General features: G+C 38.1%; 1 protein-coding gene across 1 annotated transcript in view; it reads left to right on the forward strand.

The window, feature by feature from the left end:
- The first annotated feature begins 305 nt into the window (after nucleotides 1-305).
- The window catches only part of LOC121949101 (general transcription factor IIF subunit 2-like), a 59,461-nt gene continuing 43,238 nt past the window's right edge, over nucleotides 306-16,528 (forward strand). Inside the window, exons 1-4 of the mRNA XM_042494701.1 lie at nucleotides 306-466; nucleotides 1,613-1,686; nucleotides 1,807-1,825; nucleotides 2,088-2,232. Of these exons, the coding sequence (XP_042350635.1) occupies nucleotides 401-466; nucleotides 1,613-1,686; nucleotides 1,807-1,825; nucleotides 2,088-2,232 (304 nt within the window). The 5' untranslated portion in view covers nucleotides 306-400. The remainder of the gene's footprint in view (nucleotides 467-1,612; nucleotides 1,687-1,806; nucleotides 1,826-2,087; nucleotides 2,233-16,528) is intronic.

Genomic DNA, 16,528 nt, shown 5'->3' on the forward strand with positions numbered 1-16,528 from the left:
GTGATTCTTTCCATATTTTTTCATTCTTTTTCTTTTTTCTTTTTGTTTTATTTTTTAACTTAAGTGTTTTTGTTTTGTAATTTTTACGTATTTCTTGCTAATTTCCGGGTCATTTATTCCTAAATTGCTAATTGCCTACTATCTATGTTTTTGAAAGAAGTTAAACCAATTTGCTCACGTTTTAAATAGTTGAAGACTAATCTTCTAACGCAACCATTTTAATCAGTGACATTTTTCGGAGTTTTATTGTGAAAGATGTAACCGGAAATGCTATTTTGCAGTTCCTCTACCCAAACCAGCGACCAGTTTTGTCTGAAAGGTGTTTGTTTCTACATAATTGGACCCTTCCGACTGAATTGAGGCGTTAAAACGCACCTGGCTAGTATCTACTTTAAACAAAATGTCAGGAAACACGGAGGTTGATCTCACTGGAGTCAAACAAAGTAAAGGCGTGTGGCTTGTCAAGGTTTGTTCACCTGCACCTCCGCTCAGCGACCAACGGAAAATAACGCTAACGCTAAGCTAATTTAGCCAGTATGTGTCGGCTAGCAGGCAGCCGTTTAAGGACTTAAAATGGCCGCAGTTTAACAATATAATGTCGAAATTAACAGTTATTTAAAAAATTAAAAGTTTTTATTGAGCAACATGCTAATTTAGCGTTGTGTGTAGGCGATATCTCCACAGGTGTTGTGCCGCAGATTGTTTCCCCGTCGAGTTGAGTTTCCTCTTATCTCAACCCAAAACCTTAGTATTTTATGTTTTTGATACTTCTAGCACTTACCACTCTATGGTTTTATTCCGATAACCCAAGTGTGTTTTATTATTTAAGCGCCGATTCTTACATGACGCAGTTACATAGTTCTACTTCAGATGACATAAAAATAGCTATATTTATGTATCTATGTGTCTAATATTAAAAATATAGATATTTATTTCCTATTTTTTTTAACATTCCCACTTCCATTCCCCCCACCACCCCTCTTTTTATGAATTATTAATGTTAAATGCTTTACATTATGTGCTATATTTTATATTATTTGAACACAGCAACTTTGAATGTTGAGGTTGATGCATGCCTTTAAAAAAAATGAAGAGAGCTGCGGAGGAGAAAATTGTCAGTAGATGAAAAAAAAAGTTCCTGCACACTATCCTATAAGTTGCAAAAAAACCCCCAAACAAACTACCAAACAATGTTTCAGTGATCAGACCTTCATCCATTTGAAATGAAATGAAATATTAATTTTACACATTTCATATTATATCATTTCTATTTAGTCAACTGTAATTTTAACACTATAACTTTGATCAGTGTACCTAAACAATGGTAAACAATAGGATCAACATAACTGAGCCTTCTTATGCCCACCCTGAACACGTGGACCACAGTCTTTTTATTTCATTAAAAAAAAAAAAAAAAAAAACATGGATAGTTTTTAAGTAAACTTAAAGTATTTTTTACTCACCTCCTCCTTGTGTCTTAAAAAACAAACCACTGAGGTGCTACACAGCAACAGGGGGGAAAGACTGTTTGACGGGTGAACACACAGGAACTGCAGTCTTAATAATGTTCACTCACTGGTGACCTCTTAAATTGTCATAACTCTCTCACCAGGTTCCCAAGTATTTATCTCAGCAATGGAACAAGGCTACAGAAAAGGGAGAAGTTGGAAAGATAACCATTGGAAAGTATGTTGTGAAAATATTAATTACCAAGCTTTTAATACATGTTTTTATATGCTTAAATACTGTTGTTGATTATCAGTATCATTGATGCACACTGTTTTTGTTTTCTCATCCACCTGACAGGAAGCAAGGCAAAACAGAGGTAAGACTGCTTTATGTAATACTGCACAGGCAGCTGAGGTATTTTCCTCCATTCATACTGCATATATTGTATATTTAAGCACAGCTTAATTTCCATATTTTTCGTCTTTGCGGCGTCTCATCACAATTTGCTGCTGCATTGACCCAGCTTCCTCACGGCAATCAATACAGTTTAATATCATATATTTGACCTTATCTGATGAATCAAAGAGGTATTAATATGACTCAGTCAGTGGGGCCTTGACTCAGACATGCTTTCTCAGGTATGTTTCAGCCTGAGTGAGGAGCTGACGGGCCTGGGTGCTGTGGGGGAGAAGGATGCATCACCGCAGGTCCCAAGGGACCATCCCTTCACGATGCACACAGTGGGTGGACAGACCATGGCTGTCTTCAGCCAGAGTGATGCAGGTTAGTCTCCGACTCGACTCTTCCAGCCCCCATCTCTGTGTGTCTTTTGTGCAGGATAATGTCAACGGAAACACATGTTTGACAGAGGCTGGAGCTTCCTGCGACGGTCCACAGGGCAGAGCAGTTTGCCAGCTTAACAAAGATCAATATCGTAGACAGATTATGATCCAAGATTCTCACTGCAGGTGTCTGTAGTTTAGTAAGTCTTCAACAAGTTCAGCAAAAATAAGGCTTTAAATAAGCATCTGAAATTGGATTTTAAGAGAAAAGTGTTTTCCTATAAGAAAAGGCTGCCAGTCAGTGGTAGAATGTAAATAAGTACATTTAAACAAGTACTGTATTTAAGTAGAAATTTGAGATTCATGTACTTAATTTGAGTTATTTTTTTCATGCCATACATTCAGGTATACTTTTACTCCTACATTTCAAATATTGTACTTTTACTTCAAGACATTTATCAGACAGCTTTACTGACTAATTATTTTACAAATTAAGATTTTTTCTTAAAAAATGAGAAGGGTTTGTAAAAATATTATGTTTTTGTTCTAAATTAAATTACCAAACAGTTTATATAGTTATCAGCAATTAGTTGTTAAATTCATTAGCCAACTGACAGAAAATTAATTGACAACTATTTTGATAAACATTTAAGTCTTTTTCTATTTTTTTTCTTTATTTAGGTTTTGAGTGCTTTTTGTTTTAGACTGTTCTGCATTGGGTACTTTTACTACTAATACTTTCAGTACATTTTTCTGATTGCACTTACTTATGACGAAGAAACGTTTTAAAATCAGGACTTTTGGGGTACCCAGAGGCTCATCTGATAGAGTAGGCACCCCATGTACAAAAACTATGTCCTTACTGCAGTGGCTGCAGGCTAGATTTCAACCTTAGCCCTTTGCTGCATGTCATCCTCTCTCTCTCTCTATCTCTCTCCCCCTTTCATGCTGTATCTGTCCTGTTGAGTAAAGGAAAAAAAAATATCTGCGAAAAAAGAAATGCAGGACTTTGACTTGTAACAGATTATTTTCACAGTGTGGTATGTTTCCTTTTATTTAAGTAAAGGAACTTAATTCTTCTTCCGGAGGTTGAGTAACTTTCATTGCAATTTGTAACTTATGAAGTATCAGCCGTGGTGTAGAAAACAGGAGTCATTTGTTAATTTATCTGATTAGTTGTTGTTAAATCCAGCTGAAATTGGCAAAACAAAAGTCCAGACCAAAAGAAAAATCAACATTTATAGGGCTCTACTCCAGGGCTGCCCCTGGAGGTGAAAGATTTGAATCATCAGAGACCCCTCGGTTGACTGAGATTTAGTCCAGCTGTGGTCTGTGAGTGTGGTGTAGTGCATAACTGAGCGCTACATATATTCAAATAGCGCTCATAATGACGGTCCAGCCCCAAAAATAGAAAATCAAATAGTGGGGGCAGATGTTATAATCCTGGTGGGCCACCACAAATGAATGGAAATGAGTGAAACCCTACAAACGCTTCACAGAAAAAAAGGAACAAATATTCCGAACTGACATAATTCTGAGTTAGGCACAGCCCTGCTTTATTCAGAATAGTGGCACATGACTTTACAGATTTAACTGTCCTTAGTTCCTCTAGTCTCTGAAGTTTTCTTGCCTTGAGGGAAAGCTGCTGTTGATAGATTTGGCATTGATTGCATTGTAAAATTCATGAGAATACTCAGAGTGGCTTCTGATTCATGGAGGACGTTTGCTGCCAGGCAATATGTGTCATACATAAACATGAGCTAGAGGGATTTGCAGGGATTTGCATCAGACCCAGAGCTCAAAAATAGCTGCAACTCTGTGGTTGGGTGTCTATGAGCGTGTGACCTGATTAATTACAGTAGATTATGGTGTTACTTTTAATCTGTAATTTGTATTTGATCACTTTGATGCATCAGACCATTAAAAGTAAATAATACTAATGATGATAATAATAATAATAATAATAATAATAATAAATAATAATAATAATAATAATAATAATAATAATAATATAGATTGAGTTACTCTTTCAAGGCAATCAAAAGGGTAATTAGATAAAATTTAGTATCTGTTTTAATTGCTTTTAGAAAAGGAATAAAACACATAAAAGAAGATAAAAAAGTTTCCATGATTCGGTGAAAATGTTAATTTAGTAAGATGGAAAATAACCAGCAGGGTGCAGGCTGTTTACAATAGTAAAATGTCAAAACTAATTCTGTATCTCTTAGGGTGCCAGTGCTCAATAACAGTGAAATTACTGCTTCTAATGGTATTTTTCAAGCACTGCTAAGAGTGAGAGTACTCAGTTGTTGTTGGAGTAAAAACAAAAAGCATGTTTATGCATTCGCCAATCATAGCCAAAGTAGTTTGATACATACATATTGACCAGATGGCAACTTACCAATAGTCTATCCAGGAGCTGGAGAGTGTGAAGCCAGACTGCACCAGGGAGCTCTACACTGCTGCATCTGGAGTGGAGAAAGGCTGTAAGTGTGACAGGACTTTACATGTAGAGCGACAAAAACTCGACACGTTAAAAACAACACAAAAAGTTTCTCGGTGTTCTAATTGTACAGAGTGATCAAAACTTCCCAAACTTTTACTAAAGCCAACTGCAAAAATGTACTTAATAACAAGGAGCTGTTTTAACCCTTTATATCATCAGGTCCATAGGTTAGTGCAGGCTGGTAGCTTTGGACTGTATTGCAGAGAAAACAGAGTAGTTAAAGGTAAAAATGTATAAACAATTTTGTTGACAGACATTAATAGTGTTTAGCAAAAGTGGGTTAATTAAAAAAAAAAAACAGTGGTGGACAGCAGTGAAGCTCTTTTACTTAAGTACTGCACTCAAGTACACTTTTTGAGAATCTGCTTTACTTGACTGCTATTTTTTTGGAAACTCAGGACTTTGACTACACTACATTTGAAAGACAAGTATTTTACTTTTATTCCAATACAATTCTGTGACGGCTCGTGTTACTTGTTACATTGGCTCAGAAATCAGCAGATAATTTTTTTTGCTTTGACAAAACACAAAAGTCCATAAACTGTAATCCTACGGTTCTGACGGTGTTTTGTTTGTGGAAGTGGTGCTTCGGTACCTCTACCTTGTGCATGCACCACTCAGATTGGGCAGGTAGAGACAGGTTCTAGTTATAATTTTACTGTGCAACTTTCAGATGTATTGGAGTAATATTTGACCAGGAATATCTATACTTTGACTCAAGTAACTTAGTTGTGTACCTTGTCCATCACAGGACAAATCTGATATAATTGCATTTGAAATGAGATGCTACGATTTGTTTTGTATGCTACAACTGAAAGAAGTGACACTCTCGTGGATGCTTTTGTGTTATTTATCAATTTGATGCATGTGGATGGCACTGTCAGTAGGTTTCTTTTGCTCAGGATAATGAGCTGCTTTCATTTCCGAAGTGTTTTGTTAGAGTATTGATTTGTCTGCTGTGGGCAGGGGGCGCTGGAGCCAAACTCTAATGCCTATGGATGAAGCCTATACCCAGTGCTAGGCTGTGCTAGGCTGTGTTTAAATCAATTTCCATGCCTGCAGTTATGTTGATTGGATTTGATGTTTAAGTCAAGTCAAGTTTATTTATAGAGCACATTAAAAAAACAACAAACACAGACCAAAGTGTATTACAACAAGATGAAATAAAACACAGGAATGCTCAAATACAAACTGTCATGAATATATAATATTTGAAAGATATATAAAATAGAATATAATGTAAATTAAACAAAAGCATATTCTATCTTGATAAAATCTTAACACCAAAGCAGCATTGCACGAAAAAGAAAAAAGTTATAAAGTCATTTTCCATGGCCTTTCAAAGGAAAAAAGATTTAAATATTTTATTTGTTTAGGCTATCAATCTTATTTATGCACATACCATCAACAGGGGCAGAGGGAGGGAAGGAGCGAGAGACACTTTGTCCACGTTATATAAATCCTGTATATGAATGTCTGTGTTGTTGCTACATTTTTAAAAACATATCTGTCGCCTGCATCCAGGCGCTGTCTCAATGTCACGATGCGATGGGCTATGATCTACCTCACACACAAACTAGCAAACAAACGCTCACCTGACACAATCAAGCAGCTCTGTCTCCCGCACATGCAGCACACAGCTGTGTTGCACGTGTGCTACTGCCGAAATTTCATTTATCTCATAGACTGATTGAGCGTAGCACATTCAACATATACACCGATGTCGCACTGTAGACAAATTAACAGACATATTAAACAAAGCAGCAGTGCTGTGTCTCCCTTAACATACATTTCTAACAGGATAATATTAAGTGAGGACACTTTATATACAAAAGGTCAACAGTCAGCTTCACAGTGACATAATATTCCACAAAAACACTTTTCTGGCTATTATTTAACACCATAACTTCAGAACAGAAGGAGAGACATTTGGTCAGATACTGAACTGTTGACACTTATCTTGGGTGTCCACTTTGAAACTGTGCTGATTGTATAGATCTTGTGGGCTGTTGCGTTGAAGATATTTGTGAAGCATAAATGTTTTAGAATTTGTAGATTCTTTACAGCAACCTCCACATTTGAAGCATTGTCTACTTTTATTGCTACAACTTTGTGTTCTCTCCCGTCCCTTTTGTCGTCCACCACAAGCTCAGTGGCTTTGCTAATATGGAGTCCTTAGTTGTTGTTGCATTAGGTGACAAATCTCTGTTTTCTGTAGTCCTCTGTGGAAAAAGTTTCGAAGACGGCATGTTTCTAACTGGAAATCATTCGCTGGAATCATACATTTCAATATAGTGATAACTTCCATTTTGCAAAAAACGAATAAAATAAAATGCCAATAGAGCCTTTTTAGTAGAATTCTTCAAAGTCTTCTGGATGTAAACAACAACTTGGTTGGTGGAGGCATACAACTTTAAGGCAGTAATTCTAGTTTATAATAATCATGTTTTCACTTTTTGTTCTCCCTGATACAGTCAGGGTCTTGTTCAGGTTGCATGTTGCCAAGTGTTGAAGAGGGTCACAAAGCCAACTCACTATGTGAATTGGTTTTCAGTTCTGCAGTGAACCTTATTTCTACATATAAAATGGCAAAGAGACATAAAATGAAATCACTATTGAGCTTTCAAGGTGTATGTTTGTACCAGGAGCAAAGTGAACTCTTCATGAGTGAACTGCTGTTTCGCAGTTATGAGTAACGGCCAAGTGAGACAGGAAATCATTTTCTCATTTAGCAGCTGAGCAGACAGTAAAACAAGTTACAGGGAAACCTATGAGCACATGAATTAGATTATTTCTGTTTGCAGCAGAGCATAGAGAAACATCATGGCACACTTGGTAGTAGAAGAAATACACTGGAACCCTTTTGTAGATTTTAGTAGTAGATGTTAGCAATGATGTATTCACTAGAGTAGAGTTGAATCATACTTTGTACCAGGTGTAACCAGATAGCAGGCCATTGTGCGGACAAAGAAAGACAGGTCTATCCAGACTGTGACTAATTTCCGATAATTGAGTGAAAATAAATGATGGTCTTGAAGGAGTGTTGTTTTTTTTCAGAAGCTTGTGGCTGTACACTGCAGGTACAGCTAATTCAGTTAAAATAGTGATATTTTCACTTAATTGGACAAACAAATCACTTGTTCACCACGTGTAGACAGAGATGACAGTATGGAGCAACTGACCTGCTACCTTCAAGCTATAGACTTTGAGACTGTTTTCCACACACCATGATCAATTTTGAATAGACTTGTAACTGTGAGTCTGCACAAAAAACCCACTAAAACCCACTAACATCTTATCTCATTAATGTAATGGTCCGGTCAAGGTTACAATGGGTATTTACACGCGGTTCAAATGACTCTGCAGTTGTCAAATGTATTTATCGACTCCGGCTTCGATTGGCTTCAATGGAAATGCAACCCCTATGTGGGTGCACTTATTTTATCCCCTTAAAGGGATAGTTCACCCAACTGGCAAGATGCAAAGCTGCACTTTCACAAAATACAGTCCGTTTTTGTCTAAACAGCACACAAATTCATCTTTACTGGGCTTGAGAGAAAGACTGAATTGGTAAGAGATAAATCATACGAAGTAGCCACCTTAACATTTTTCAGTGGCCACCATGCTGCTTTCTAATGTTTACTTTCCAACAAACACTCACAGAAAGGCATATTTATCTGCTGGAGAGCTGTGTCCACAACTTCGGTCTGCTGGCAATTGGAGAGCAGTTGATAGCCTATATTTAGGTGGTTTTCCCATATTTAAAAAACCTGGATACATGTGCTTATCTTGTAGTTCATCGTTGTAGTTCAGTGATCTGTTTGGATTTTTTTTAAAGAGATTCTTTTTATTTGACTTTATTTAGAAGATTCTGTGTCCCCTTACTCAAAATGAAGGCCTTAACTTTATTGTGCTAGGACTAATTTTATTGTTGGTAAAGCTGGCTATCTGTTTTCCATAAAAGTGCCATGCAAGTTCAGTGTGCAAGCATGTTAAAAGTCCCCTACTTTGACTATTTTCTACATGGAAATGCATGTTGTTGATTTTATTTCTTAGATGTAGGGGTAGGCTACGGAACACATTATAGACGTTTCACACAGAATTAAATCTATGTCTGACAATTGATGATAATGTTTTTGTGAATCTGTGAATGCAGCACAGGTGGAATTCCTCATGAGTTCTTTTGTTACTCAGCAGCAGTTTGTGGAGTTTAAATTGCCGGACAAAGTATTGACCTGTCAATCCTGTCAGAGGTGACCAGATCAATGGATGAGAGGATGAGCTGCTGCAGAGGCAAGTGAATGCAAGTTGGTATAAGCAGCAAACTTAACAATTAAATCTCACTTTCACCGCGCCTAATGTTTTGCAAAGTACACTCTGTTCTCCGGAGAGTGATGCAATGTATAACCGAGCAGTAGCTGTATTCCAGTAGTGCTCCTAATGATGGTCCAGCTTCAAAAACATAAAACATGGGGCACTTGGTGGCTCAGTTGGTAGAGCTGGCGCCCCATATATAGAGGCAGTGTCCTTGCCGCAGCGACCGCAGGTTAAAGGCAATAAAAAGCCCCAAAAAATATCTTAAAAGAAAAAACAAAACATAAAACATTTATTTGTGGCAGGAGATGTTTTGATTGTGGACTGCCACAGGCTGCCACAAATAAATAAATGTGTGGGAAACCCTGGACATTATGAGGTTTGGACCTTTGCTGGGAGTAAATTTAGGAGCTGGACCTTTTGAAATTTAATTGAATACCCCTGCTCTAAACTAACACTAAATCTGAACTAATTACACTGTGGATACAATCTAAATAAAAGCGATGGAAGAAAGAAAAATATTGAAGCGAGCACCTTCTGTATTTTTCTTTCAGCCCACAGAAACTAATCTGTTCCCAGTTCCTGTAAAACTGTTAGTGTCCACAATAGACAAATGTATCCTCCAGCATTTTGAGTCAGAGAATATATTATGCAATCCTTTGAAAAGTTTTTATTAAACCTTGTATAACTGTGTAGGAAAGGAAATTGAATTGGAGCGAAGAGCAGTAGATTTACTAATGACAGAGATCAGATGAATAACGAGAGTGGGATTTGGTAGAAACCAGATTCTCTTGTTTGAAATAGCATTAAAATGAATACTTTTACTCCTCTACTATAAACTTACACTGTAAAATCCTGGATTTTTTTGTTCTCAGTATTTCATGTTGGTTGTTTAAGACAATTGCATCATAACTATATTTTGAAGCAGGCATCTCCCTCTACAGTGAAAGCCTTTTGTGGCTGTCCTCTCTTTGGAAATTAAATCAGGAATGTCTAAATGGTTAATTGTGCCTCAGCATCATACCATAGACTGTAATAGCTACTGTGATGTCATCCATTGGTTTGTGGACTGTTGTTTGGAGGCCCAGTGTTTTTTTTGAGCCAGAAGTGACCATATTTGGACGAGTGGGTGGAGCTGTGGAGGAGCAAGGGATGAATCTGACTCATAGACTGTAGCCTTGCAGACAGCCTGTCACTCAAGTGGCTCCGCCCCTAAATATACACTCTTTGGGCCTTAGTAAAACTTATTGTGGTGAGTTATGAAAAAATTCACCCACAGCATAGTTGTCATGAATGATGACATTAGCCAATGCACCAAAACCTTTTTTTGTACCAGCTCTAAACATGTTTATTCCTGCTGCAAAGTTGGGCATTAGAAAACGCAGGCCTATAAGGATTTACTCTGTTTTGGAGCCAGCCTCAAGTGGACATTTGCAGTTTTTGCAACTCCTGTATTGGCCTCATTTTTCAGTTTCAGAGTTTGGCACTTGGGGAAACCCAGGTTTAAAAAAAAAACATCCTTCCCCATTTTGTCAAATTTCACAGTATTTTTTGTTGTATGCTTGATTTGGTTTTCATTACCACATACCATTATTTTTGCAATGTTTACCGCATCACAGAAATGATCAAGCCCAGTCTATTGCAGGACTGTTGTAACTGATTGCAGTAGTTTTACCTCCATACTTTCCGAAAACTTCCCTGGGGTATACAGTGTGTGACTATGCTGCGCTGTTCCCCATGGTCCCCATGTTTACAGTCATGTGACTTATACCTCCACCACTAGGTGTCAGGGTTTCTTTCAACTCAGCTGAGCTCTGGTGGTGCATGCTGTGCACCACATAAAATTAGTTTAATAAAAAGAAGAGCACCTGCATTTTTTCACAGTATTGAAAAGCATACCTTCAGGATTACTAAATACACTGGTACCATAATACTGCGATACCACCTAAGTCCACTGAGACAAAAACCACAGCCCAGATGAAAGCATGTTAGTGCCATGACTGCAGTACACATCAGCTACATGTTTGTCATTGACAGGAAACTGTGCCTCAGATGAAAATTGAAAACAAACCTTTCTCTTCATCAAGCGGCATCCTACAGCCACACAGTTTTATCACCACCCTCATGCTCTTCAGATACACCCACACCCACACGCATGTGCATTAATACCTCCCACATGTGATAATGGATTTTTCTCTCTTGGATGTTTCTCTTTTTCAGCAACACGAGTAAAACAACTAAAGCTTTGAGTTTTAGTACAGATGTCAGAGAGGACTGTCAGTATATAATCCCTGTGTTTGTGAATGTGGCAACATGGTATTCAGGGGGGCGTTTAAAAAAAAAAAAATAAGAAAAGTTTTTTTTTTTCTTAAAGATGTCAGTGCTCCAGATGGCTGCCTTGGCTGTGAAAGTGCACTGCAAACAAGAAGTAGGATAATGTCCTCTGAGATGTGGTGGTGTGTAGTCTCTATTTACCTGACCGACGCTCGGCTCCACCCCCACTCGCCCACAGCAAGGTGTATTGTATGACACCAGTCTCCCACTCACTTTCCCACAGTCTCGCTCTCTTACACACGCGCACGCACACACGCGCACACACACACACACACCACACACCACACACACACACACACACACCACACACACACACACACACGCACGCACGCGCGCGCGCGCGCGCGCGCGTGCAGCAGCTCTCCAGCCTCACTGTACTGTAATTGCACTAGTTTGGTTTGCACTTGCACTCTCGCTCTCACACTTTTTGCCTCACACCTACTCAGATTTTACTGATTCTTGACACCTCGGACAAAGCAGGTCTTTTGGAAAAAAAAAAGTGTGAAATCTAGTCATAGATATATATAATCAGCTTTTAGCATTCAGTTTTTACCTTTCCCCTAATAAAAAATACCTTTTATATAATCACTTTGTGTCGATTAACAAATTTAATACAAAGTATGTCTCCCGTATATTATATTTTCTCCTTTGTTTTATATAACATTCACTCGGCTCCTTATAACACTCTATATTTAAAAAGTAACTAAACCCCAAACAATGTTTTTAAGCTAAAAACCAGTGTATTAAGGTATTAAGTAGTGCTGTTAAAAATTCAGGTCCAAATCTTAATATTGTTCTCTATTGAGAACCCCAGGAATGAGTCCTAAAACCTGGAAATGAATGAGCATTTCAGCACTTCTGGATCCCTTGTCTCAAAGTCAGTGGGTTTTTATAAATGTTTTTTTTTTATTAGAAGTCTGAAATAAGGTATGTGGTTAAAACAAACTTTCACCTTTTGTTCTGCGACATGAAATAATAAAAAACTGCGATCTGCAACTTGGAATTAAATGTCCCGCAAATTGCAAAAAGTAATAAAAGCTGACAGAGACAAATGACCTGAGAAATAGCTTTAAAAAAGAGTTGAGTACCAATAAACTATATAATTATAATATTTGTTATTTTTATTTTATTTAAGGACTTTTCTTCTAGGTCATTTCCTGCTTTAGTTTTTTTTACTTTTTTGGGGGGTCAATTTCAAGCAATTTACAATTTACAAGTTTCTTGCTAATTTTTTGGTCTTTTTTAAAAGGTGCTCATTGCTTTCTCTCCATGTTTTTGAGAAGAATCAAGCCAATTTGCTCAGGTTTCAAAGGGTTAACCTGGTACACCCAAGGGAACGTTTCTGGGTCTGAAAAGTGAAGCCAATGCTGCAGTGCTTTACACCTGCAGTCTTTCTGTTGGACAGCAGGGGCAACACCACTGGTTACAAAAACATTTCAATTGTATTGTATTGTGCTCATGTTCGTGCCGAGCAACTATACCGCCATCTTGAGGAGTATAAGATATGTAAACAGTGATGCATACACCCAGTGAGGCTAATAATGCAACCAATCAGAGTATGAAGCACGCTTGTAAATTATGGTCCCAATTCCAGTAAAAAAAAAACCCCAAAAAACCAAAAAAAAATCCATACCATTTTCATAAAAAGAGGCAGAAACATCAACCTTTTATTTGATTATTTATTTGATTATTTTCTAATGTGACTTATATTTGGAGAACACTTGAGCACCAGGGGAAATTATTGAATTTTAATGTGACTGATTTTTTGTGTAGAGTTACGAGTATCCAGTTAGCCTAAAGTGCATATTTTTGGATTCTGTTAGGAAACCTGTGCACCAGGGGAAAACCGACACAGAGAGAATATACAGCATATACACAGAATATAACTCCACGCAGCTGGACAGGTGGAGGTGGTTCTGTGAGGCTGCAGTGAGATCACTGAGCCTCTGTGCTGCCATTAATGTAACAGGATGAGAGTGCGAAGATGTAGAGGATGAGTGTGAAGGGAAGAGGGGTGGATAGAAGGAGGAATAAGGTAGACAGAGGGGGGAGGGTGGAGAGGTGAAGTGGGGAGGGAGAGGGCTACTGTTGTCCAGTCTAACTGTAACCCTAACCCAGCCACCTCCTCAACCTTTCTGTTGCTGTCACACTTCTTATGCATCCAGCTCAAAACACCTTTCTTAGCCTCATCCATCCTTTTCTTACTTTTTCAGCCTCTACTCATGCATTTTGATTGTCAGTTTTTCCAGCTGGGTCTGTCTGCCCTCTCCTTTCGTCTTGTGAAACAGCAAGAAGCATCTCTGCTTTTCATTCTTTTTCAGACACAGCTCCTCCAGGTCCCCCTTCTGTCCCACGTCTGTCTTGCTTTGGTCTCCAAGTTCTGTTCTTTCTTGGCCAGATCTTTTTTGAACTTGTCCTCCAGAGTGTTGTATTTTCCCTGCCAGGCTCTCTCACAAAAGAGAAGTCCAGCTCCTTTGCTCAACAGCTTGTTTGTGGGTATCTGAGAGAGACTTTCTGTATTCCCTCTCAGATCCAGGATTTCAGTGTCCCTCTGGTGGATCTGTTCCTTCATCTAGTTAACCATCTCCTGGAAATGTTTTCCGCAGCTGGCGCTTGACTTCTTTCTTTATAGGGCTGCCCTTTTAAAGTCGAATATTCGAATCATCAGTTAGAGAGTCTAACTCGACTGAGTTTGCTCTGGTCTTGAGATTTTGCCGCAGAGTGAGAGCTCTTGACTTTAATTATACTCTTTTATACAAGCTGCAGCGGCCACGATGCAGCAGCAAAGAGGAGGAGAGACACTGTAAGGCTCTGAGATAACAATATTTTCTCTCTTCTGTTTAGACATGGTTAATTTACAGCACACAGGATCTTTAGTGTTTGGCTTTGTTTTGATATCTAATGTCTGCAAAAAATGTTGTGCACATGATTTGTCATTAGCTTGTTTACTATATCAAGTGAATGTTGTCACACTGAACTCCCACTGAGCCCGTTCAAACCTTAAAACTTTATATGAAAAAAAAACCCTGAATCATCAAATATTTGTGTTGAACAGACAAATCCGATTCAACTAGCAAGAACAGGGTTGGATATCATCCAGGTTTTTTCTGATACCGGTGCTAAAAAGATTCTTTTTAAGTGGTACAGATACCTAAACAGTGCCTGAACCGATACTTCTTTTAAAGATTTTTTTTGGGGGGGGGGCTTTTATTTCCTTGAATGGACAGGACAGTTTAAGCGGGAAATGGGGAGAGAGAGGGGACAAATTTGAATTAAATAGTATTTCAGATTTTTATTCAGTATTCAGGAGTCACAGTAGAAATACCAGCAAATTAATTTTGAAATTGGGATCAGTGATTGTCTCCTTAACTCAGGAGAGACTCAACAGTCAGATATTTCCCTATTATCTATGTGCTATGCCTGGTAGGTTTCCAATGTGAGGCTATACATTAGCTTGACAACTTTAGGGCTAACCCCTCTGCTCTGATCAGCAGCTGGTAAAAAGGACACAAACTCAGCTTGGCTTGAAATGTTGTTTGACCAAACAAGCTCAACCCTTTATTGCCACTTAACCCCACAAAATGGTCTAGGCCAGTTCTGTCTATGTCAATTTGTTGGAAAATAAGGAATGCAGCCGGCTATGCAGTTTCTAATCCCTATAATCCAAACATTTCAGATTCTGTTTAATCCGTTCCTCTACATCTGTTATACAAGTATTCAATGAGCCAACAATAGCAAGATGTTGCTAATGGTGACCAGCAATGATTGATACGTACTCGGATGGTGTCTGACATGGCTTTTGTACTGTAAGGCTGCTAGCTAAATGTTCCTCCATTATTTCCTCCTCTCGTTGTTCTGCTTTGTTCCGGCAAGGACCAGGTATTGATTAAGAGGTTGCTAAGCAACAGGCTTAGTTGCCACAGAAGCATGCAGGGAGAACGGAGAGCCAGATGTAATGTACTGCTCTGGTACAGTACGTCTTCAGCTGCCTCTGTGAAGCTTTTCACTGAAACTATGCAATCCTTAAGTCCTTTTGTTCTGCAGTCGTGCAGAGCAGAGTGTCTGTGTTCATATTGTCATTTTGTAAACTACAGACTCCAGTAGTTACTTAGTCTTGTAACTTTTCTCCTCACACATTTCTTTGTTGCTGGATTGCATTTGAGTCTTTCAGGCACACTATGCTCTACACATTTGCATTCATGCTTTTTCGATGGATATTTCCTTATAGCAGTGTTGAATTATAACATTGTTGGGTTTCAGATTGTAACATCTTTCTATGGGGAATGAGTAACTCTAGAGGAATGTTTTATTCTGAGGATCTGACATCAAACGTGATACTCACTGTTAGGGTTGCAGATATAAGCCGTTTTTAAGGTATACCATGATATAAAAGTTGACAGTCATCATAAGTGTACATTTGCTTATCTACGGTTTTGAAAAACAAACAAACACAATAAACAAAAACAAATGGATGAAGAGTCTGACCTCTATTTTAGTTCTTTTTTAAAAGGAGACTTTACACATACTTCCATTTTTAAAAAATAGTTTCGGGGTCTTAATTATGATGATAAAACATTTGTTCAACCAAAACTTAACCCATCTCATTTCATTCCTGTAAGAGTCATTCTGGCTGATTATAATAGTTATTCTGTCATATGGTGATACTGCGATATTTTCTGATACAGCACTGTGAAAATGTCGTACCATCGCAACCACACTCACTGCTAATATTTAAGATAACTGAAACTTTGTATGTAATGATTAATGTATGTAAAAGCTAACATGAGTTCTCTTAAAAGACATTTTGATGCCTAGACTAGAGAAGTTGAGGGAGAATAATTATATACACATAACTTAGGTGCAAGGCTCTCAAAATACGTGCAACGTCGTACACTAACTCTATGCCACACAAGTGTAATTAAGACAATGTTTTGATTCTACTTGGATCTTCGTCAGATAAAAATGTTTGAAAAGTTGATACACACCTATATTTTTACATAATGCAAGCCAATAGGCTGATAAGCTCTGCGGAGTATTTAAATCACAGTCATGACGAGGTGATTTACAAGTGACAGTGAGCTTGTTGCATGTCTGTTGTTCACATGGTCACACTCTGGAGCCCTGTTTGATTCTTTGTTTAAAA

The sequence above is a fragment of the Plectropomus leopardus genome, chromosome 10 (genome assembly GCF_008729295.1).
Source record: "Plectropomus leopardus isolate mb chromosome 10, YSFRI_Pleo_2.0, whole genome shotgun sequence".
In the NCBI taxonomy this organism is placed as follows: domain Eukaryota; kingdom Metazoa; phylum Chordata; class Actinopteri; order Perciformes; family Serranidae; genus Plectropomus; species Plectropomus leopardus.